The 24,113-nt window shown below is 49.6% G+C and overlaps 1 protein-coding gene across 2 annotated transcripts; it reads left to right on the top strand.

The window, feature by feature from the left end:
• The first annotated feature begins 7,347 nt into the window (after positions 1–7,347).
• TMEM17 (transmembrane protein 17) lies at positions 7,348–16,461 on the top strand. 2 transcript variants are annotated; one of them, XM_060257579.1, is made up of 4 exons: positions 7,348–7,540; positions 9,848–9,951; positions 13,090–13,203; positions 15,575–16,461. In XM_060257579.1, the coding sequence occupies exons 1-4, from the start codon at positions 7,432–7,434 to the stop codon at positions 15,926–15,928; spliced, it is 681 nt and encodes a 226-aa protein (XP_060113562.1). In that variant the 5' UTR covers positions 7,348–7,431; the 3' UTR covers positions 15,929–16,461. The 2 variants fall into 2 exon arrangements, with proteins under 2 accessions (XP_060113562.1, XP_060113571.1); XM_060257588.1 differs by lacking the exon at positions 13,090–13,203 and having other exon boundaries at positions 7,354–7,540; positions 15,575–15,928.
• Positions 16,462–24,113: the final 7,652 nt, after the last annotated feature.

Raw genomic sequence — 24,113 nt, 5'->3', positions numbered from 1 at the left:
GGGGAATCTTTAGTGATTACCAGGAAAAATATTAAACCGTATTCAACTTTAGAAGAAGAAGAAGAAGAAGATATTGGATTTATATCCCGCCCTCCACTCCGAAGAGTCTCAGAGCGGCTCACAATCTCCTTTCCCTTCCTCCCCCACAACAGACACCCTGTGAGGTGGGTGGGGCTGGAGAGGGCTCTCACAGCAGCTGCCCTTTCAAGGACAACCTCTGCCAGAGCTATGGCTGACCCAAGGCCATTCCAGCAGGTGCAAGTGGAGGAGTGGGGAATCAAACCCGGTTCTCCCAGATAAGAGTCCGCACACTTAACCACTACACCAAACTGGCTCTCTTTAATGTTTCCAAGGGACGCTGTGCCATATGGTGAAAGCTAATATGTTAAGCGTCGTGAAAACGTGGTTCACCGTGAGTGGGGCAGGCCAGCCCAATCTTATCATATCTCAAAAGCTAAGAGCATTAAAAGTAGTGGACTCTGATCCAGAGAACCAGGTTTGATTCTCCACATGCAGCTGCTGGGTGACCTTGGGTCCATCACAGTTCTTGAAAGAGCTGCTTTCTCAACCCCTCCTGCCGCACAAGGTGTCTGTTGTGGGGAGACGAAGGGAAGGAGATTGTTAGCTGCTCTGAGACTCCAAGTGAAGGGTGGGGTATAAACCCAACTCCTCCTCCTCTTCCTCTTCTTCTCCTCACCTTCCCCGCCCCCATTCCCCACCACCATGCTGCCAATCAACTGGTTGGCAGGGGGAACTTACCAAAAAAAGAGGGCGCGCCAGACAACATCTGTAGCACTAATCACATGACCTGGAAGTGATGTCATCACATCAGGGGCATCAGGGCAACGCTTTGTTATTTGGGCAAAAACTCGACGGTAGAAGCCAAATTTATCATAGAGTTTTTGCCAGAACCCCAGAGCGCCCCCCACAATGCTCCCGGTGTGATAGTGTCACTTCCAGGTCACGTGGACAATGATGTGTGATTTGGACCCTTACCCATCTTGGCTGATTAAAGCGTGCCGGATGGAGCTTCGATATTCTATACGGGATATCATAAAGGATATCATTTTCCCAAGGCCCCTTAAAGAGGCAGTAGCCCACCCCCTCTTGAAAAAACCAAAATTAGACCTGGCCGAATTGGCACACTACCGGCCGGTCCTGAACTTACCCTTTTTTTGAGGTAAAATTATCAAGAGGGCAGTAGCGCTACAGTTACAGAGCTTTCTGGAGGACGCTTCCATCCTAAACCCACACCAGTCTGGCTTTCGCCCGGGTCATGGGACAGAGACAGTACTGATCTCCAGCAACATCTGGATCGAGGCGGCTCAGCAGAACTGATGTTGTTGGACCTGTCGGTGGCGTTTGACACAGTCAATCATCAGTTGCTGATCCACCGCCTTTCCGACACAGGGATTCAGAGGTTGGCCCTGCAATGGCTCTCCTTTCTCTGCGGTCGGGGACAAAGGGTGGCGATCGGGGGACAATCATCCCAGAGACTTCCACTTAACTGCGGTGTGCCTCAGGGGAACGGTGCTCCCCACCGATGTTGTTCAACATTTATATGCGCCCCCTAGCCCAGATTGTCCAGAGATATGGGCTGGGTTGCCATCAGTATGCTGATGACACCCAGCTCTATCTACTAGGGTTGCCAAGTCCAATTCAAGAAATAGCTGGGGACTTTGGGGGTGGAGCCAGGAGACTTTGGGGGTGGAGCCAGGAGACATTGGGGTGGAGCCAAGATCAAGGCTGTGACAAGCATCATTGAACTCCAAAGGGAGTTCTGGCCATCAAATTTAAAGGGATGGCACACATTTTTAATTCCTTCCTTCCATAGGAAATAATGAAGGATAGGGGCACCTTCTTTTGGGGCTCATAGAATTGGACCCCCTGCTCCAATCTTTTTGAAACTTGGGGGGTATTTTGGGGAGAGGCACTAAATGCTATACTGAAAATTTGGTGCCTCTACCCCAAAAAACAGCCCCCCCCCCAGAGCCCCAGATGCCCACGGATCAATTCTCCATGATTTTCTATGGGAATAGATCTCCATAGGGAATAACAGAGTTCCCAGCAGACATTTCCCTCCCCTCCCCCCGCTTTCAGACGACCCTGAAGCGGGTGGAGGGCATCCAAACCGGGGGATCCCCTGCCCCCACCTGGGGATTGGCAACCGTACTATCTACTGGTGGATGGCCAGCCTGCCTCTGCCCCAGAAAATCTAAACCTGGCGTTGTAAACCATGACAGGGTGGCTTAGGCTGAGTCGTCTGAAGCTGAATCCGACAAAGACAGAGGTCCTTTGCCTGAGTCATGGTGGTTCAGGAAGGGCAGTCCCTCTACCAGCTTTCAATGGGGCGCCACTAATATCGGCACCCAGAGTCAGAAGCTTGGCGGTGCTGCTGGAGCCCACATTGGTAATGGAGGCCCAGATAGCAGCCACTGCTAAATCCACCTTCTTCCATCTTAGGCGGGTAAGACAGTTGGGTCCCCTTCCTTGAGCATAGCGACCTGGCAACTGTGCTCCATGCGACGGTCACCTCGAGATTGGATTACTGCAATACCCTCTACACGGGGCTGCCCTTGTCTCGTACCCAGAAACAGCAGTTGGTGCAGAACGCAGCGGCCAGGCTGTTATTAGGTCTCTCTATACGGGAGCACATACAGCCAAGGCTGCGGGAACTGCACTGGCTGCTAATAGTATACCGGATTCGCTACAAGGTGCTGGTTATTACCTTTAAAGCCCTATATGGCTGAGGATCTGTCTGCCTTAGGGACCGTCTCTACCCACATGTTCCCCAGAGGGTACTTAGATCCGGGACACAGAACTTATTGTCGATCCGCAGAGGGAGGCAAGACTGAAGTCTACTAATTCCTTCCTTCCATAGGAAATAATGAAGGATAGGGGCACCTTCTTTTGGGGCTCATAGAATTGGACCCCCTGCTCCAATCTTTTTGAAACTTGGGGGGTATTTTGGGGAGAGGCACTAAATAGAAGAGAGAGAGTTTGGAGAGCCAGTTTGGTGTAGTGGTTAAGTGTGTGGACTCTTATCTGGGAGAACCGGGTTTGATTCCCCACTCCTCCACTTGCACCTGCTGGCATGGCCTTGGGTCAGCCATAGCTCTGGCAGAGGTTGTCCTTGAAAGGGCAGCTGCTGTGAGAGCCCTCTCCAGCCCCACCCACCTCACAGGGTGTCTGTTGTGGGGGAGGAAGGTAAAGGAGATTGTGAGCCGCTCTGAGACTCTTCGGAGTGGAGGGCGGGATATAAATCCAATATCTTCATCTTCATCTTCTACTAGAGAGAGAGAGAGCCTTCTCAATTGCGGCCTTGCTCAGTTCCTCAAGGCCTGTAAAACAGTACTATTTCGACTTGCCTTCAGCTGAATTATAGTGCAAGAGGACGCCCAGCATCACTGAACTTATTGAAATTAATACTAGCACCAAAACTGTTTTAAATTGTTTTAAACTATTCATTGCTATTATCAGCTTGTCAAAACTCCAGTGTTTATTCATTGTTTTATTGAGCCTGCTTCGGCTGGGAGGGCGGGATATAAATCCAATCAATCAATCAATAAACGTAGGGACATCACCGTTGGTTACCTAGGCCTCTCTCCTGCTCCCGGTAAGTCTCCCCTATCCCCTGCTGGTTGCCGGGAAGGACTTGCTGACCCTAGATTGGGGACAGCTGGGGCTTTTGCCCCGTAAGGTTTCTGATTGGCCACCAGAGATTTGATGGGCATACTTGTCTGTGTCACCACATCCCAAGGATTTTCACTGTGTGACTGAAGGTGAGCTGCGGTAGGCATTTTGTGGCTGGGTCCGCCTTCTGCAGCAGCCATTTTGTGGCTGGCTCCACCTTCTGTGGCAGCCATTTTGTGGCTGTGCCCACCGTGCTGTTTCAGGAGTGCAAAGGTGCCCACAGGCTCCAAAAGGCCTGGGGAGTCCTGCTGTACGGTTTTCAACGAAAAAGACCGTCTCAGGTAGCTTGCCATTGCCTGCCTCTGCGTAGCAACTTGGACTTCCTGCGGGGGAGGGGTCTCCCATCCAAGTACTTACCAGGGACGACCCTGCTGAGCTTCCAAAATCTGATAAGATCGGGCTAGTTTGGGCCCATTAAGGTCTCGGGAACCTAGTCCTGCCGCTTCTCAATTCCAGTAATCTGACCGGTTAGAATAGGGTTGCCAAGTCCAATTCAAGAAATATCTGGGGACTTTGGGGGTGGAGCCAGGAGACTTTGGGGGTGGAGCCAGGAGACTTTGGGGGTGGAGCCAGGAGACATTGGGGTGGAGCCAAGATCAAGGCTGTGACAAGCATAATTGAACTCCAAAGGGAGTTCGGGCCATCACATTTAAAGGGACGGCACACCTTTTCAATGCCTTCCTTCCATAGGAAATAATGAAGGATAGGGGCACCTTCTTTTGGGGCTCATAGAATTGGACCCCCTGGTCCAATCCTTTTGAAACCTGGGGGGTATTTTGGGGAGAGGCACTAGATGCTATACTGAAAATTTGGTGCCTCTACCCCAAAAAACAGCCCCCCCCCAGAGCCCCAGATACCCGCGGATCAATTCTCTATTATTTTCTATGGGAATAAATCTCCATAGGGAACAATAGAGTTCCCAGCAGACATTCCCCTCCCCTCCCCCCGCTTTCTGATGACCCTGAAGCGGGGGGAGGGCCTCCAAACCGGGGGATCCCCTGCCCCCAACTGGGGATTGGCAACCCTAGGTTAGAATTATGTAGCATTTTGCTCCCAGTCCAGATTATACGATTTATAGCTAAGAGTCAGAAGCCTGTGGGAAGGAGCGGCGAAAAGTGAGATGTGCATCTGGCAAGCAGACATTGATGAGACAGCTGGTGCTGGAAGGCAAGAAGAGGTTTCATAGGAAGCGGCAAGAATCTGTTTTGACGTTACTGGATCCTTCTAACAGGAGATGCCAGGAACTGAACTGGGACATTCTGAAGGCAAAGCAGATATCTGAAGACCTTTGTCCCTGTGCACCAGCTAAGGATGCCAGCTTCCAGGTGGGACCTGGAGATCCCCCGGAATTACAGCTCCTCTCCAGACTACAGAGATCAGTTCCCCTGGAGAAAAGGGCTGCTTTGGAAGGTAGATTGTATGGCATTGTACCCCATTGAAGTCCCTGTCCTCCTCAGGCCCCATCCCTATAACTCATAGAATCATAGAGTTGGAAGGGACCTCCAAGGTCATCTAATCCAACCCCTTGAACAATGCAGGAAACTCACAAATACTCCCCCTAAATTCACAGGATCTGCATTGCTGTCAAATGGCCATCTGGCTCTGTTTAAAAAGCTCCAAGAAAGGAGAGCCCACCACCTCTCAAGGAAGCCTGTTCCACTGAGAAACTGCTCTAACGGTCAGGAAGTTCTTCCTGATGTTGAGCTGGAAACTCTTTTGATTTAATTTCAATCTGCCGGTTCTAGTCCGACCTTCCGGGGCCACAGAAAACAATTCCACCCCATCCTCTATAGGACAGCCCCTCAAGGACCTGAAGATGGTGATCCTATCACCTCTCAGCCGCCTCCTCTCCAGGAGTTTTTGGTTTTACCTGGGGGTGTTTTAATTGTTATGATAAGCTGCTTTGAAACATGAGAGAAAGTGGGATATAAATGTTTTAATAAATCGATAATAAATAAGATGCTCTGCCTCTGAGACCGGAGTCCCTCTCAGCCACTGCTTTTTTCAGCATCGATTTACCATAGTGCTGGGTCAAGACTGGATCCAGTAATCCTACTGTCACCAATAGCCCCCACAGTAAGCCAGAGATAAACTTCCAGTACAGACATATCTGCTGTTGCGGCTGCTGGTCATAAGTGCCCTTGACCAGTAAAGATGCTATTGGGATATTTGGTTAATATAGCAAGAGTTTCACACCCAGTCATAGGGCAGCAAATAAATCTCCCAGGACATATATGGCAAAAAAAGGTAAACGTATTTATTCAAGTAGATCCAGTTCATTTTTAGGCTGCAATCGAAAGGCGAGAGAGAAGCCTAATCTAAAGAGCCTATCCCTATCCCCTATCACAACTTGCCAGCAACATGACTGTGAGAGGATGAGGGCATTGCCCCTACAGGAGAGACCTGCAGAGATGTGTCTCCCTGGAAGGCCACGAGGAGTGGGTGAGAGGACGAAGCAGAGACCTGCAGAGATGTGTCTCCCTGGAAGGCCAGGAGGAGTGGGTGAGAGGACAAAGCAGAGACGTGTCTCCCTGGAAGGCCATGAGGAGTGGGTGAGAGGACAAAGCAGAGACCTGCAGAGATGTGTCTCCCTGGAAGGCCATGAGGAGTGGGTGAGAGGACAAAGCAGAGACCTGCAGAGATGTGTCTCCCTGGAAGGCCACGAGAGTGGGTGAGAGAACAAAGCAGAGACCTGCAGAGATGTGTCTCCCTGGAAGGCCACGAGAGTGGGTGAGAGGACAAAGCAGAGACCTGCAGAGATGTGTCTCCCTGGAAGGCCACGAGGAGTGGGTGAGAGGACAAAGCAGAGACCTGCAGAGATGTGTCTCCCTGGAAGGCCACGAGGAGTGGGTGAGAGGACAAAGCAGAGACCTGCAGAGATGTGTCTCCCTGGAAGGCCACGAGAGTGGGTGAGAGGACAAAGCAGAGACCTGCAGAGATGTGTCTCCCTGGAAGGCCATGAGGAGTGGGTGAGAGGACAAAGCAGAGACCTGCAGAGATGTGTCTCCCTGGAAGGCCACGAGGAGTGGGTGAGAGGACAAAGCAGAGTTCTGCAGAGATGTGTCTCCATGGAAGGCCATGAGGAGTGGGTGAGAGGACAAAGCAGACAGAGACCTGCAGAGATGTGTCTCTGTGGAATGCCATGAAGAGTGGGTGAAAGGAGAGACCTGCAGAGATGTGTCTCCATGGAAGGCCAGTTGGAGATCAGTTGTAAAAGCAGGAGATCTGCAGCTCCCGCCTGGAGGCTGGCAACCTTAGTGCATGCACATGAAAGCTTATACCCAGACTTAGACTTTCTTGGGCTTCAAGATGCCACTGGGCTCAAATCTTGTTCCGCTGCTTCAAACCAACAGGGCTACCCCACCTGAATCTCTTTGCAATTTAGTCTATTTTGGGTTGCTCGCTATTCAAAGGATGCCTTGGGTTTGCCCTGTTTTCGTTTCTTTGTTGGTGGTGGGAAAGATGCTGCTGTAAACCATTGCAACGTCTCTTTTAATCCCACCCTATTTTTAATTTAAATTTTTTTATATATATAAATCTCTTCCTCTCTACCCCCAACCCCGGGGCCGGTTTACATACTGGAGAAAGTCGCATAGAAACCCGAAGTGAAGGTTCCACGGTGCGCTCGTCTCTCTTACTTCTTTGGGCGACGGCGCGGCTGCGCAGAGAGTCTGAGTCGCGCCTAGTTGCTATAGCAACGAGGGGAGGCCTTCCGTCCGTCCATGGGCGGCCTTTCTCATGTCGCTGCCGGAGCCTGTGAGGAGGAGGCTCAGCTCCTTCAGTCGGACCGTCTTCACCGACAATAACCGCACCGGCCCGGACAACAGAAGCGACGACAACCTCCCGGGTGAGCGGCGGCCTCCCTTGCCAGCGACCAAGATGGCGGCGCTGGCATCGACGTCGTCGCCGTGCGCCGGGATCTGTTATGGAAGCGGGCGGGGATTTGCCAGGAAGTAAAATGGAGGCTTCAGCTTCAATGGAGAGACTGGCTTGCTATATTCGGTTGTGGGGAGCAAATGCAAGAAACTTCCATGCTCTGAGTTGGAGGATGCCCTCCCCCTTCCAGGGCACTCCAGCAGCGCTCACAGGGCGTGTTTACTCCGGAGTAAGGCCCATTGAATTCAATGAGGTTTGCTGCAGAGGAAAAGTGGTTAGGATTGCAGCCTTTAATTGTGCAACGTTTAATTGTGCAACTCCAAGTGTGCAACGTTTAATTGTGCAACTCCAACGTTTAATTGTGCAACTCCAAGTGTGCAACGTTTGCAAAGGAAGAGTCCAGGCAACGGCACCTTTAAGACCAACAAAGTTCAATTCTGGGTATAAGCTTTTGTGTGCCTGTTAGGGTTGCCAAGTCCAATTCAAGAAATATGGGGACTTTGGGGGTGGAGCCAGGAGACATTAGGGGTGGAGCCAAGATCAAGGCTGTGACAAGCACCATTGAATTCCAAAGGGAGTTCTGGCCATCACATTTAAAGGGACAGCACACCTTTTAAATTCCTTCCTTCCCTAGGAAATAATGAAGGATAGGGGCACCTTCTTTAGGGGCTCATAGAATTGGACCCCCTGCTCCAATCTTTTTGAAACTTGGGGGGTATTTTGGGGAGAGGCACTAGATGCTATACTGAAAATTTGGCGCCTCTACCCCAAAAAACAGCCCCCCCAGATACCCGGGGATCAACTCTCCATGATTTTCTATGGGAATAAATCTCCATAGGGAATAATAGAGTTCCCAGAAGACATTTCTCTCCCCTCCCCCTGCTTTCTGACGACCCTGAAGCGGGGTAGGGTCTCCAAACTGGGGCATCCCCTGCCCCCACCTGGGGATTGGCAACCCTAGTGCCTGTTCAGTTCTTCTGGTACATTGAAACAGATTTCTTCAAGCCTCGCATTAAGTTTGCCGATGCCCAGGTGGGGGCTCTGTGGAGGGCTGTTTGTTTAGGTAGAGGCACCAAATTTTCAGCATAGTATCCAGTGCCTCTCCTCAAAATACCTTCCAAGTTTCAAAAAGATTGGGCTATGGGGTCCAGTTCCATGAGCCCCCAAAAGAAGGTGCCCCTATTCTTTATTTCTAAATGGAGGGAAGGCCTTGAAAAGGTGTGCGGTCCCTTTAAATGTGAGGGCCAGAACTCCCTTTGATGTTCAACGATGCTTGTCGCAACTTGCTCCTGGCTCCACCCCCAATGTCTCCTGGCTCCACCCCCAAAGTCCCCAGATATTTTTTTGAATTGGACTTGGCAACCCTACCTCGCCTAGATGTGGTGGTGGGGTTAGTTAGGTAGGGCCAGTTGGAGTCAAGATGCATAGGTAACTGGGCAATAATTATACCTAAGACTAGATTAAAGCCATTGGTGAGGCCTGTAAAAGCAGCAAATTAGCACACCAATAAAAGAGTGAGCAAACATGTGACAACTAAGGCCCAAAATAGGTAGCCGTGTTGGTCTGACGCTGGGGTGGCCAAACTTGCTAAATGTAAGAGCCACATAGAATAAATGTCAGATGTTTGAGAGCTGAAAGACATGAACGTCAGATGTTTGAGAGCCGGAATGAAGAAAGGAGGGAGGGAGGGAAGAAAGCAAATAGATGCGGAGGGAGAGAGAGAGGTGGGAAGAAAGCAACTTTAAATGCATTCTGTGGGAAAGAGCCACCGTTTGGCAGCCCCTGGTCTGAAGCAGCAGAATAAAAGTGTCCAGTGACGCCTTTAAGAGCAACAAAGTTTTATTCTGGGTATAAGCTTTCGTGTGTGTGCGTGCATACGTCTTTACCTGAAGAAGTGTGCATACACATGAAAGCTTATACCCAGAATGAAACTCTGCTGATATGGGCTTAATGGCTTAATGACTTCATGGATTTCCCATGAACGGCTTGCAATTTTTAGGGCTCTTCCATCTGCTTAGTTTGAAGCAGGCCACAAGGCACCTGTTCCCAGGGGTGGAAGTCTAACAGGAGCTCCTTTGCATATTAGGCCACACACCCCTGATGTAGCCAATCCTCCAAGAGCTTACAAAAAAGAGACTTGTAGGCTCCTGGAGGATTGGCTACATCAGGGGGGGTTTGGCCTGATATGCAAAGGAGCTCCTGCTAGAATTCCACCCCTGCCTGTTACAGAAGAGAATCCGTCTCAGGTGATTGACGGTCCCTTTCTTTGTCTATCCAGATAATGAACTCGTCTCCAATTTGCCCCTGCAAATGTCCCTCTATTTCAACCTTTGCTTTTTCCCGTTTTGGTGGGTGAGTAGCGTGGTCATGCTACAGCTGAAGGTAAGTCTTGAGAATAGTTTGGATCTGAACATTCCCAGAATGTCAGTTCTCATCTCGCCTCTGCAAGAGAGGGGCTGTTATAACTCATTGGCTTCTCCCCATTTCTTGCAGAAGTCTTCCTTGGCAGGTAGAAAATGAGTCACGCACGTTTGTCACTTTGGTGTAGTGGTTAAGTGCGCGGACTCTTATCTGGGAGGTTTGATTTCCCCACTCCTCCACTTGCTGGAATGGCCTTGGGTCAGTCATAGCTCTGGCAGAGCAGTCCTTGAAAGGGTAGCTTCTCGGAGAGCTCTCTCAACCCCACCCACCTCACAGGGTGTCTGTTGTGGGGGAAGAAGGTAAAGGAGTTTGTGAGCTGCTCTGAGACTGAGATTTGGAGTGAAGGGTGGGATATAAATCCTCCTCTATCATCATCATCATCATCATCATCATCATCATCATATCATCATCTTTTAATTCTTATTATTTTCCTCTTTACTTTTTCTTTTTCTTTTTCTTTTTCTTTTTTTTCTTTTCTTTTTTCTTTTTTTCTCTTTTTCTTCTCCTTTTCTTTTCTTCTCTTCTGCTTCTTCTTCTCTTTCTTCTCCTTTTCTTTTCTTCTTCTGCTTCTTCTCTTCTCTTCTTTTCTTCTCCTTCTCTTCTTTTATTCTTTTATTTTCCTCTTTTCTTTTTCTTCTCTTCTTTTTTCTTCTCTTTTCTTTTCTTTTTTCTCTTTTCTTCTCTTTCTTCTCCTTTTCTTTTCTTCTTCTTCTTCTTCTTCTTCTTCTCTTCTCTTTCTTCTTTTCTTTTCTTTCCTTTCCTTTCCTTTTCTTTTCTTTTCTTTTCTTTTCTTTTCTTTTCTTTCCTTTTCTTCTCCTTCTCTTCTTTTATTCTTCTCTCTCTTCTCTTCTCCTTCTCCTTCTCCTCCTCCTCCTCCTTCTTCTTCAAAGAGGGATTTAGGCATGTGGGGAAAGCAATGATTAGACCCAGGGGCAGAGTTCACTACAGGGGTCCCCAAAGTGTGCCACTGGGCAACGTAGCCTTTCCTGGCACCTGCCAAGTGTTCCTAAGAATGTGGGGCTTTTGCCCAGCAGGTCTTCTGACTGGCCATTGGAGATCTGATTGGCTGTGCAATTTATATTCAAAAAATTGCTTCAGCAACAGTTGTTACCACAGCAGAAGAACCTTCGTGATATGACCAAAAAGAAACGATGTGTGTTGGAAAGTATTTTTGAAAGTGGCTTCAACTAGGGCCAGGGCCTTCTTGGCTCTGGCCCCGAGCTGGTGGAATGAGGTCCCCATGGACATCAGAGTCCTGCGGGACCTACTACAGTTCCGTAGGGCCTGCAAGACAGAGCTCTTCCACCAGGCTTTTAATTGAAGCCGTGAACATAGGATAAGATGAGCCCTCCTGCTGTAAACCTGTTGTAAATTGTCCCAGACCTGTTCTCATTGGCTCACATAATTTATATCACTATGCTTTAAATTTGGAAACGGGATGTCAGTGAGCAGACGTGGAGAGGTATCACCATCTGTTTGTTTTATAACTTGGATGTTTTTATGCAGAGTTTTAGGCTTTTATTGGGATGCTGTATTGTATTTATGTTTGCAACTGGCCCAGAACCTGCCTTGGCAGAATGGGTGGGATCAGGGGTGGAATTCTAGCAGGAGCTCCTTTGCATGTTAGGCCACACACCCCCTGATGTAGCCAATCCTCCAAGAACTACAAAAAAGAACCTTATAAGCTCTTGCAGGATTGGCTACATCAGGGTTGTGTGGCCTAATATGCAAAGGAGCCACTGCTAGAATTCCATCCCTGGGTGGGATAGAAATCCCATCAAATAAATAATAGTAATTTAAACCAGCGGTCTCCAGCCTTTCTGGCACCAGGGACCGATTTCGTGGACGGCAGTTTTTTCACAGACTGGGGCGGGGTGAGGGGATAGTTTTGGGATGATACAATTGTGCATATATAATGAAATAATTATACAACTCGCAGCCTGGTTGCTAACAGGCCACAGACCGGGACCGGTCCGTGGCCCGGGGGTTGGGGACCCCTGATTTAAATAATGTGTTCATTTTCAAAGGAAAACGAAAGGTCCCTTGTGCAAGCACCAGTCGTTTCCGACTCTGGGGTGATGTTGCTTTCACAACGTTTTCACGGCAGGCTTTTTACAGGGTGGTTTGCCATTGCCTTCCCCAGCCATCTACGCTTTCCCCCCAGCAAGCTGGATACTCATTTGACTGACCTCGGAAGGATGGAAGGCTGAGTCAGCCTCGAGCCGGCTACCTGAAAACCCAACTTCCGCCGGGGATTGAACTCAGGTCGTTTTCAAAAGCATCCTGTTTAACAGGATGAAATGCTGGAGTTATTATATGAGTCCGTATGGGAGTTATTATATGAGTCCGTATGGGAAAGGACGGAATATAAATCAACCAAATAAATAAATACTATGCATAAATTCATTCCTTGACATTTTGTACTTCACTCCGCCTCCTGCTGTGTTGGCACCCACTACCATGTCAGAAGTCCAGAGGTGCACACTTGGCCATAAAGGATGGGTCCCCTTGGTATATAGAGTTGATTTCCAGAAGATTAGCCTGCTGTGGATTGGATCCTACAGTGTAATTTTACACTATGTAATGTGTCAGGTTAACACATACGCTGTGCTTTGGTTTGGTTTATAGACTTCTGGTTGGTTCTTCCACCCAACTCCTGTCGTATGGTTTATCGACTGTCCCATTTTGTTGATTTTATTTGCTCACTCTTTTTAATCTGCCTTGATTCCAAGTGAGAAAGGCAGACAGGGCTGGATTAACAAATAGGCCGAGTAGGCACCAGACTATGGGCCCCCACGCCTTTGGGGCCCCCAGCCAGCTCCCCTCCACCCCAGTTTCCCCCCTGCTTGCAGCCCTCCCAGCCCGCAAGCACAGCCAGCAACCGAGCTGCTCTTTGAGAGAGGGGCCTCGAGATTTCGACTGCCTAGGGGCCTCCACAGGGTTTAATCCAGCGCTGACAGGCAGACTAATCGATGCAAGAACGGCAAACTATAATTGATGCAAATGAATAAAACTAAAGAAAACGAGATCTCTGTGTTAGGTAGCGCTACGTTGCCCAAGCAGAGCATTTATTTTTATTGCTTTTCTTCTCGCTTCCAGTATCCAGTCTTACCGGATTACTACAAGTTCATCCTGGTGACGATCATGATAATAAGTTCTCTGATAGAGGTTATCCGTCTGTACCTGGGATACATGGGCAATTTACAGGAGAAGGTAAATTTCCTTCACCTCCGGGAGGGTCAGACTTGGAGAGCTGCTTATAGATCAGGGCTGTGACCAGGTCTTGCCCTAGGCCACCCTCCCCCACTGCCCTCCTTTGCGGTGATACCCTGCAGCGCTGCGCTCCCCCACTTGTAGAGCAAGGGAGGAAAGATGGAGGTGGGGAAGGCAGCAGACAAGTGAGAAAGGCGGCAGGGGAGCGGGAAAGGCAGCAGGCGAGCGGGAAAGGCGGCAGGGGAGCGGGAAAGGCGGCAGGGGAGCGGGAAAGGCGGCAGGCGAGCGGGAAAGGCGGCAGGGGAGCGGGAAAGGCGGCAGGGGAGCGGGAAAGGTGGCAGGGGAGCGGGAAAGGCGGCAGGGGAGCGGGAAAGGCGGCAGGGGAGCGGGAAAGGCGGCAGGGGAGCGGGAAAGGCGGCAGGGGAGCGGGAAAGGCGGCAGGGGAGCGGGAAAGGCGGTAGGGGAGCGGGAAAGGCGGCAGGCAAGCTGGAAAGGTGGCAGGCAAGCAGGAAAGGAGGTGCAAGAGCGAGAAAGGTGGCAGGAGAGCAGGGAAGGCCTCTGTAGGTCACAAGGGGGGGGGTGCCCAATCCGGTGCCTCCCCAGGGGTGGTACCCTAGGCAAATGCCTAATTTGCCTAGTGGAAGGGCCGGCCCTGCCACGACTCCCGGAAAGGTTATGGGTTGGATTCGGATTCCTTTTTCCAGTGGCCAAATGGAACTTCTGCACTGCAGCCGCTGTCCTCCACAAAAAAGCTGCTCTTGGGGGATAAGGACGAGAAGGAGTGACATTTGGGGTGGGGTGGGGAGCCTGCAGTGGGAACAGAGGTCAGTGAAAATTGCTAATGTAGCATGGATCCAACCCTTCCCCCCCACTTTTCCACGTTTGCAACCCGCTTTTCAGCTTGCTGTCAGTCCAGCCCAAATTATGTGATCTCCCTCAGGTTCCCCCTGCTGCGGTCATAGAGCAAGATGGAGACCACCTCCCTTCGCCTTTTGGAGCAGCTAAAATGCAATACTTCCCTCTGATGGGAGGCTGGCAAACGAATTACCGTCTCCAGCGCTCCCTCCTCCCCTTCCTGTTTGTTTGCTCTTCTTGCTGTCACTGCTGTGAAAACAGAGAATGACATTTGGCCAAGATGTCTGCCTGGAAAGTCTGGTAACGATGCATCACTCTCTTGGCAGGACCGACCTCGAAAGCTATCACAACCGCTACAACAGACCCCAAGCTCTTTCTGTGAAAGAGATGAGATGCAGGGAAAAGGCCATAATCTGGCAAATAAAAGCTATCCCTTGAACTCCTTGTGAATTGGATTTTTTTCTCTCCCCCAGGGTTTGCTCTTCAGACTTTTGATAGATTGATGGGTTTTCTGTGGGCTCATTCATCTCAGGGGTGTCAAACATACGGCCCGGGGGCCGAATCAGGCTCCCGAAGGGCTCCTATCAGGCCCCTGAGCAACTGGCTCTTGTCAGCTTCCTTCTCCCTCTCTCTTGCTTGCTTCTGCACCTTAACTAGCTTTGCAAGGCTTGCTCAGTCACACAGGAGCTACAGAGCAAAACCTCGATTTTCTCCATTGGTTAAGGCTCCTCCCTTGGGGAGAAAGGGGGGAGGAATAGCTTGTTTTTCCAGGCTCTCTCAATCACACAGCAGAGCTAGTGAGCCTCATTCCCTTCTATTCGCTGAGGTTCCTCCCTCCCCTGTCCCTTGGGGAAGGAAGGAAAGAACCAGAGCTTCCTTTGCCCAGTTCCCTGGATCCTATGGGAGAAATACAAAGAAGGCACCTTTATGACCAACTAGTGCTAACATTTTAAAGTTTTTTTTTTTTAAAAAATATTTAATTGTGTTTGTGTCTGTCCCGTATAAAGTTAATATCTCTGCTACGTAATCTTAAATAGGTACACACATGGCCTGACCCAACCCGATATGGCCCGGCCCAACAAGGTCTCATTTATGTCAGTTCCGGCCCTCATAACAAATGAGTTTAACACCTCTGTAAAGCTTTTCTGTTGTCAGGGTGGCAATGGGAAAGGAAAGGTCCCCTGTGCAAGCACCAGTCGTTTCTGACTCTGGGGTGACATTGCTTTCACAACGTTTTCACGCCAGACTTTTAACGGGGTGGTTTGCCATTGCCTTCCCCAGTCATCTACGCTTTCCCCCCAGCAAGCTGGATACTCATTTGACCGACCTCGGAAGGATGGAAGGCTGAGTCAGTCTCGAGCTGGCTACCTGAAAACCCAGCTTCCGCCAGGAATCGAACTCAGGTCATGAGCAGAGCTTAGGAGTGCAGTACTGCAGCTTTAACACTCTGTGCCACTGGGCTCTTAGGGCAGCAATAAATGGATACCAATTTACCAATCGCCTTCCCTCCGTCTAGGTTCCCGAACTGGCCGGCTTCTGGCTCCTGAGTCTCTTCTTGCAACTGCCCTTAATCCTCTTCCTGCTTCTAAATGAAGGCCTGAAGATCCAGCCATTGGAGCGAGCCGTCCACGTCGTCTTCGTGGCCTTCCTCGTCTTCCAGGTCGTCGCGGCCTTCCTCGCGCTCAAAAAAATGGTCAACCAGCTGGCCACTCGTTTCCGCCTTCGGGAATTCGACCGCCTGGACAACCCTCTCCCCGCCGGTCGTCAGGGTGGGCCGAAAGCGAGACCGGAAGCTCCGTGGGCGGCCGGGTTCCCCATGGAAGAAATTCAACCCACCAGTGTTGGATGGGGGTCTGCCGTGAAGGCGTGACGGTCTCGTGGAGCCATGCGCCACTGATAAATGCTTCTCGTTGCCTTAATCATCGGTGTTTCTTTGGAACTCGCCTTGGGATAGATTGCAAAACGACTCTTCTCTGAGGCAGCTGACATAGGAAGTTCCGGGCCTATCCAGGTGTGTTGAAAAATGAAACAGTGAGATGTACGAGCTTGTATCATTGCAGCCGAGAGCAGGGAATTCGTTTTCTGTCTGGTCTCACTCATGGTACCGTTCAAATGTAATCCACGTGGATTTTGCATCCCCCTATAATGTTTTATTACGCATTCCTCCGTGGGCATTCACCCACAGAAAAAAATAGTGTCACCGTTGGCTCTTGACATTATTTTTGGACACTTGGCAGACAGGACGTGAGTGGGGGGATTGTTTTGTATTAAACCTAGCATTTGGAAAAGTTCTTTTTTTAACGTTTCAATAACGGTTGCAACAAAATATTTTTGTATATATTTTTTTAAGTTTCCATTACAGGTGCAAAGGAGCGTTCTGTATAATAAACAGTTGCAAAGGAATATGTTGTGTTCAGATTTTTTTAAAAAAACTTAAAACATGCTTAAAAAATTAGCACTCGTTGGTCTTAAAGGTGCTTTCGTTGTATCTCTCCCATAGATAGATAGATAGATAGATAGATAATTTTATTTGTATCCCGCCCTCCCCGCCGGAGCAGGCTCAGGGCGGCTAACAGCATCATTTAAATTCCAACTATACAAAGAAAGGCAAAGAAAACAAATTACATTTAAACATTAAAATTCTGATCCAGGGAACTGGGCAAAGGAAGCTCTGGCTCTTTCCTTCCTTCCCCAGGGGACTAGGAAACTCAGTCACTAGAAGGAAGAGGGGTTTGGCTCAGTAGCTCTGCTGTGAGATTGAGACAGCCTGGCAAAGCAAGCTCTCCCTCCCCCCTTCCTCCCCAAGGGAGGAGCCTCAGCCAATGGAGAAAACAGAGGCTTTGCTTTGTAGCTCCTGTGTAATTGAGCAAGCCTGGCAAAGCAAGCTGTGATGTAGAAGGGGGCAAGAGAGAGGGAGAAGGAAGCAGATGACAGCTAGTTGCTTGGGGGCCTGATAGGAGCCCTCCGCAGGCCTGATGCGGCCCCCGGGCTGCATGTTTGATACCCCTGCTCTAAATTTTATTGGGCTCTTTCTTACCCACCCACCCCCAATACTTGCTTTTGGGCTCCATTGTTCAACCCCCTTGGGAGAATTTTGCCGAACTCTTAAGATTTGACAAACTTTCTAATGTTTTCCCCCTCCCCTGCAAAAATGGGAAAGTAACCAAAACATATAAAGCAGACAGGTGGAAATCTTCCTCATGCCACTGTGGCCACATAGGAGAAAGTCATTTAAAAAGGAAGAAGACTGCAGATTTATACCCCACCCTTTTCTCTGAATCAAAGACTCAGAGAGGCTTACAGTCTCCTATATCTTCTCTCCCCACAACAGACACCCTGAGAGATGGGTGGGGCTGAGAGGGCTCTCACAGCAGCTGCCCTTTTCTAGGACAACTCCTGAGAGAGCTGTGGCTGACCCAAAGCCATTCCAGCAGCTGCAAGTGGAGGAGTGGGGAATCAAACCTGGTTTTCCCAGATGAGAGCTATGGCTGACCCAAGGCCATTCCAGCAGCTGCAAGTGGAGGAGTGGGGAATCAAACCCGGTTCTCCCAGATAAGAGAGCTCTGGCTAACCCAAGGCCATTCCAGCAGGTGCCAGTGGGAGAGTGGGGAATCAAACCCGGTTCTCCCAGATAAGAGTCCATGCACTTAACCACTACACCAAACTGATAGGAGGAAGGTTTTATAATGGCAATTCTAATTCAAGAAGCATTTTATGGTAGATGCTGAGCAGATATCATTTAGTGCACCTTCCGGTGATGTCAGGGGTGTGTGGCATATGCAAATGAGCTGTGCTAAGGAGCTCCAGCACCTCTTTTCTACAAAATGACCCCTGGCCGTAAGGTTCATAAGCACTGGTGAGCCCTGACCTGGGTAGAAAAGAAGAGTTAGATTTATACCCCACCCTTCACTTAGAGTCTCAGAGCAGCTTACAATTGCCTTCCCTTCCTCTCCCCATAACAGATAACCTTGGGAGGTGGGTGGGGCTGAGAGAGCTCTGACTGAGAACTGCTCTTGAGAGAACTGTGACTGGTCCAAGATCACTCAGCTGACTGCATGTGGAGGAGCAGGGAATCGAACCTGGTTCTCCGAATTAGAGTCTGCTGCTTTTAACTGCTACACCAAACTGGCTCTCCCCAGGTTAGCCTGATTTTGTGAGATCTCAGATGCTCCACAGGAAGGAAGGAAGGAGTGGAAAGGGAGGGACGAAGGAAGGAGTGGGAAGGGAGGGATGAAGGAAGGAAAGAAGGAGTGAGAAGGGAGGGACAGGAAGGAAGGAAGGAGTGGGAAGGGAGGGATGGAGAAAGGAAGGGAGTGGGAAGGGAGGGATGGAAGAAGGAAGGAAGGAGTGGGAATGGAGGGACAGAGGAAGGAAGGAGTGGGAAGGGAGTGACAGAGGAAGGAAGGAAGGAGTGGGAAGGGAGGGATGGAGGAAGGAAGGAGTGGGGAGGGATGGAGGAAGGAAGGAGTGAAAAGGGATGGAGGAAGGAAGGAGTGAGAAGGGAGTGACGGAGGAAGGAAGGAGTGGGAAGGGAGTGACGGAGGAAGGAAGGAGTGGGAAGGGAGGGATGGAGTAAGGAAGGAGTGGGAAGGGAGCAACGGAGGAAGGAAGGAAGGAGTAGGAAGGGAGGGACGGAGTAAGGAAGGAGTGGGAAGGGAGCGACGGAGGAAGGAAGGAAGGAGTGGAAAGGGAAGGAAGGAAGACAAATAGATGGGGGAGGGAGAGGTGGAAAGAGGGTCATCTCTCGTCAATATTTGGATGGGAGACCACCAAGGAAGTCCAGGCTGTCTACACAGAGGCTGGCAGTGGGAAACCTGGGTTGTACCATGGAAGAATTTTTTCAGGTTAGTTTGCAAATGCAGCGGAACTGGCATTGGTTCAGATTTTCTTTATTATCAAGATGCATTTAAGAGAACAATTAAAAAGTGGGTTTTGGACCTTTCCGTGGGAATTGATGTTCTGTATGGCTATGGCCGCCCACGAGAGCAATTAGAATGCCTAAATCCCTGACTGTGGCAATATTTGTGCCTCGGCAGAGTGCTAAATTTCATGCAAGACTACCGACGGTCCTCTTTCTCTCTGTTCTTTTCTTCCTCCGTTATCTTAAATAGATAATGTTGCGGCTGGTTTCTCTATTTTCCCCCTCTCCGCTTGGGGAATCTATTTTATTTTGTTCCGCATAGTTTGTTATGAGATTCGAGACAGTTTAAAACTTGGGAGAGATTAGCATTACGGAGGGAAAGTTTGGAAGAGATACCGGTGGCCTTCGGTAGGACCAATTTGCGGGTTCATTTCTCGACTCCCTTTTATCATTAATGACGATCTTCGAGGGGCATAGCCTTTTTCTTTATTCTTGGGGACTCGTTGAATTTCCCCCCGTTGATGAGAAAAACGGCTGTTCTAACTTATCACGGCTTGATGGTAACCCTTGGCAGGCCTTTGTGTCTCTGACCAGCTACCTGAATGAATCGGTGTGAAGAGAAGCATCAAACCCTTTCGAGGAGGTGTCAAAGACACACAGCAGCCGCCTGAAAAGGCAGAAGGGACAAAATTAAAGGTGGTGTGTATGTGTGTGAGGGGGAGCAAATTACAAGAATGAGCGATAAGAAGGCACAAAAAGGATTAGACAGGCCGGGTGGCCATCTGCAGGAATGGAGCTGAGCACAATCGAAACTCTATCACGGAGTTGGGACAGCCCTAGGATATAAAGAGACAGCAATGAAGGACGGCCCAGGATTAGTTCCTCTTTAATATTGAATTTTTCCCCCCACCCAGAAACACGGGGCATGAAATATGATCACGATAAGCCCAGATTGAAAACACAGCCATGGAAGAAAGAAAAGAAGTCTGGAAGGGGGAGTCTATGTGTATAAAATTGGCTGGGAGCATAATTTAGTTTGGGCGCTAACGATCAGGGGGGGGGGAATGGTAAATTCACATGGGAATTAGAAAAGGAGAGATGCAATATAAGATTGGTGCGAGACTCAGATCCTATTCCCGGTTGTGTTTGTGGGGGAGTCTCGCAAAGCTTGGTAGCGATGCTATTAAGTGCACGGATCCGACCTACATAAGCTCTGTGGTAACACAATATGCAATTGTGTATGTTTTGGGTGTGATTCTGAAAGTCATGTCCTGGATGACCGAGGTGAGCTGGATCTCCTCGGATCTTGGAAGCCAAACAGGGTCGACCCTTCTTGGTACCCGGATGGGACACCAGCAAATCCAGGGTTGCTATGCAGAAGCAGGCAATGGCAAACCATCTTTGCTCATCCCTTGCCTTGGTTTGGGCAGCCCAGGCTAGCCTGATCTAATTGGACCTTGGAAGCTAAGCCAGGTGTGGGAGACCACCATATAGGACAAGGATGGTCAAACTTGCTTAACATAAGAACCACATAAGAAGAAGAAGAAGATATTGGATTTATATCCCGCCCTCCACTCCGAAGAGTCTCAGAGCGGCTCACAATCTCCTTTCCCTTCCTCCCCCACAACAGACACCCTGTGAGGTAGATGAAGATATTGGATTTATATCCCGCCCTCCACTCCGAAGAGTCTCAGAGCGGCTCACAATCTCCTTTCCCTTCCTCCCCCACAACAGACACCCTGTGAGGTAGATGAAGATATTGGATTTATATCCCGCCCTCCACTCCGAAGAGTCTCAGAGCGGCTCACAATCTCCTTTCCCTTCCTCCCCCACAACAGACACCCTGTGAGGTAGATGAAGATATTGGATTTATATCCCGCCCTCCACTCCGAAGAGTCTCAGAGCGGCTCACAATCTCCTTTCCCATCCTCCCCCACAACAGACACCCTGTGAGGTAGATGAAGATATTGGATTTATATCCCACCCTCCACTCCGAAGAGTCTCAGAGCGGCTCACAATCTCCTTTCCCTTCCCCCCCCGCCACACAACAGACACCCTGTGAGGTAGATGAAGATATTGGATTTATATCCCACCCTCCACTCCGAAGAGTCTCAGAGCGGCTCACAATCTCCTTTCCCTTCCCCCCCCACACACACAACAGACACCCTGTGAGGTAGATGAAGATATTGGATTTATATCCCGCACTCCACTCCGAAGAGTCTCAGAGCGGCTCACAATCTCCTTTCCCTTCCTCCCCCACAACAGACACCCTGTGAGGTAGATGAAGATATTGGATTTATATCCCGCCCTCCACTCCGAAGAGTCTCAGAGCGGCTCACAATCTCCTTTCCCTTCCTCCCCCACAACAGACACCCTGTGAGGTAGATGAAGATATTGGATTTATATCCCACCCTCCACTCCGAAGAGTCTCAGAGCGGCTCACAATCTCCTTTCCCTTCCCCCCCCCCACACAACAGACACCCTGTGAGGTAGATGAAGATATTGGATTTATATCCCGCACTCCACTCTGAAGAGTCTCAGAGCGGCTCACAATCTCCTTTCCCTTCCTCCCCCACAACAGACACCCTGTGAGGTAGATGAAGATATTGGATTTATATCCCGCCCTCCACTCCGAAGAGTCTCAGAGCGGCTCACAATCTCCTTTCCCTTCCTCCCCCACAACAGACACCCTGTGAGGTAGATGAAGATATTGGATTTATATCCCGCCCTCCACTCTGAAGAGTCTCAGAGCGGCTCACAATCTCCTTTCCCTTCCTCCCCCACAACAGACACCCTGTGAGGTAGATGAAGATATTGGATTTATATCCCGCCCTCCACTCCGAAGAGTCTCAGAGCGGCTCACAATCTCCTTTCCCTTCCTCCCCCACAACAGACACCCTGTGAGGTGGGTGGGGCTGGAGAGGGCTCTCACAGCAGCTGCCCTTTCAAGGACAACCTCTGCCAGAGCTATGGCTGACCCAAGGCCATGCTAGCCGGTGCAAGTGGAGGAGTGGGGAATCAAACCCGGTTCTCCCAGATAAGAGTCCGCACACTTAACCACTACACCAAACTGGCTCTCCACTCACATAGAATAAACATCAGATGTAGACAGGAAGAGAGGGAGGGAGGAAGAGGGAGGAAAGAAGAGAAGAAGACAAATAGATGGGGGAGGGAGAGGTGGAAAGAGGCAACTTTAACTTTGAATGCATTCTCCAAACCGGTGGCTGGCTTGGCTTGGAGAAGTGGTTTAAAGAGACAAAGCCTTCTCCAAGCCAGCCTACAGGGTGGTAGGGGCTTAAGAGAGCCACACAATATGTGTGAAAGAGCCACACGTGGCTCCCAAGCCACAGTTTGGCTACCCCTGGTATAGGAGGCCGACCTGGATAGGCCAGGCAAGGCGGATCTTGTCAGATCTCTGAAGCTAAGCTGGGTCGATTCTGGCAAGTACTTGGATGGGAGACTTCCTTGAAATACCCAGTTGAGAGGACAGGGGCAGGCTCTATTCGGCCACCTTTCTGACTATACTCCAGCCACCAGTAGGGGTCCGTCGGCAGAGGTCAACATGTCTTCCAGGTGCAGACACACACCCCCCCCCTAAACCTATATAAAACCACACACAACAAGGAGACCTTGTATGGGAGACAACCAAGGATATCCAAGGTTGCTACTAGAATGATTCAAGGGTTGGAACACTTTCCCTATGAAGACAGGTTAAAACGCTCGGGGCTCTTTAGCTTGGAGAAGCGTCGACTGCGGGGTGACATGATAGAGGTTTACAAGATTATGCACGGGATAGAGAAGGTAGAGAAAGAAGGACTTTTCTCCCTTTCTCACAATTCGAGAACTCACGGACACTCCATGAAATTGCCAAGCAGTCGGGTTAGAATGGATAAAAGGAAGTCCTTCTTCAACCAAAGGGTGATTAACATGTGGAATTCACTGCCACAGGAGGTGGTGGCGGCTACAAGCATAGCCAGCTTCAAGAGGGGATTGGATAAACATCTGGAGCAGAGGTCCATCAGTGGCTATTAGCCACAGTGTACTGTTTGAACTCTGTCTGGGGCAGTAATGCTCTGTATTCTTGGTACTTGTGAGGGGGGCGCAGTGGGAGGGCTTCTAGTGTCCTGGCCCCACTGATGGACCTCCTGATGGCACCTGGGGGTTTTTTGGCCACTGTGTGACAGAGTGTTGGACTGGATGGGCCACTGGCTTGATCCAACATGGCTTCTCTTATGCTATGCAAAGGCAGGAAATAGCCAAACACCTCTGAAAATTTCTTGCCTTGAAAACCCCGCTGGGGTCACCATAAATCAGCTGTGACTTGAAATTCCTTTCCACAGGGGTGGAATTCTAGCAGGAGCTCCTTTGCATATTAGGCCACACACCCCTGATGTAACCAATCCTCCAAGAACTTACAAGGCTCTTTTTTGCAAGCTCTTGGAGGATTGGCTACATTAGGTGGGTGTGGCCTAATATGCAAAGAAGTTCCCGCTAAAATTCCACCCCTTCCTTTCCAGCACCACCACAATCTCCAAACTCTGCTGTTCAAGTCACTCATAGTACGTCCTGAGAGCAAGCTGGGAAGGAAACCCCCCCCACATTTTATAGGTTATAATTTTTGACTTTTTAAAAGCTAATTGTGCCAGCCTGAAGTATAGAATATAATTAAGGAAATGGGGACCAAAAAGAGAGGCCAAAATAATATACCCAGGGGTGGAATTCTAGCAGGAGCTCCTTTGCATATCACACACCCCTGACGTAGCCAATCCTCCAAGAGCTTACAGCAGAACCTGTAAGAACAGCCCTCCAAGCTCTTGGAGGATTGGCTAAATCAGGGGGTGTGGCCTAATATGCAAAGGAGCTCTTGGTAGAATTCCACCCCTGAATATACCTTCTCCTTTTCTGTTTTCTTGATCAGAGCATGGGTGATCATTAGCTGCCATAATGGGACCACAGTGGACATCACAGTAGACATATATCACACAGTAGAAAAATCAGAAGGCTTATCCTAGATTAATGGTGACGCAAAGCTTTATATACCGTATACTTCTTTGGCTTTGCTGTCTTCTTCATATTCACCTTCAGCACCATGATCATCTAACCATGACAAATGTTAAAATTGACTGTTGCCCTAAATCAAAACTATTGCAATTCACCAGCATTTCTCTCCCCGCTCCCCAAATAATCCTCAAGG

Source organism: Heteronotia binoei, chromosome 1, assembly GCF_032191835.1.
Source record: "Heteronotia binoei isolate CCM8104 ecotype False Entrance Well chromosome 1, APGP_CSIRO_Hbin_v1, whole genome shotgun sequence".
NCBI lineage: Eukaryota > Metazoa > Chordata > Lepidosauria > Squamata > Gekkonidae > Heteronotia > Heteronotia binoei.
This window is presented reverse-complemented; position numbering and strand designations above follow the sequence as displayed.

Bases quoted from the DNA above. Each gene is read 5' to 3' on its own strand.
- TMEM17 (XM_060257579.1), top strand. From the start codon at position 7,432: ATGTCGCTGCCGGAGCCTGTGAGGAGGAGGCTCAGCTCCTTCAGTCGG. The intron at 9,952-13,089 runs GTAAGTCTTGAG...TCTCGCTTCCAG, and splicing joins TGGTCATGCTACAGCTGAAG to TATCCAGTCTTACCGGATTA. The intron at 13,204-15,574 runs GTAAATTTCCTT...CCCTCCGTCTAG, and splicing joins TGGGCAATTTACAGGAGAAG to GTTCCCGAACTGGCCGGCTT.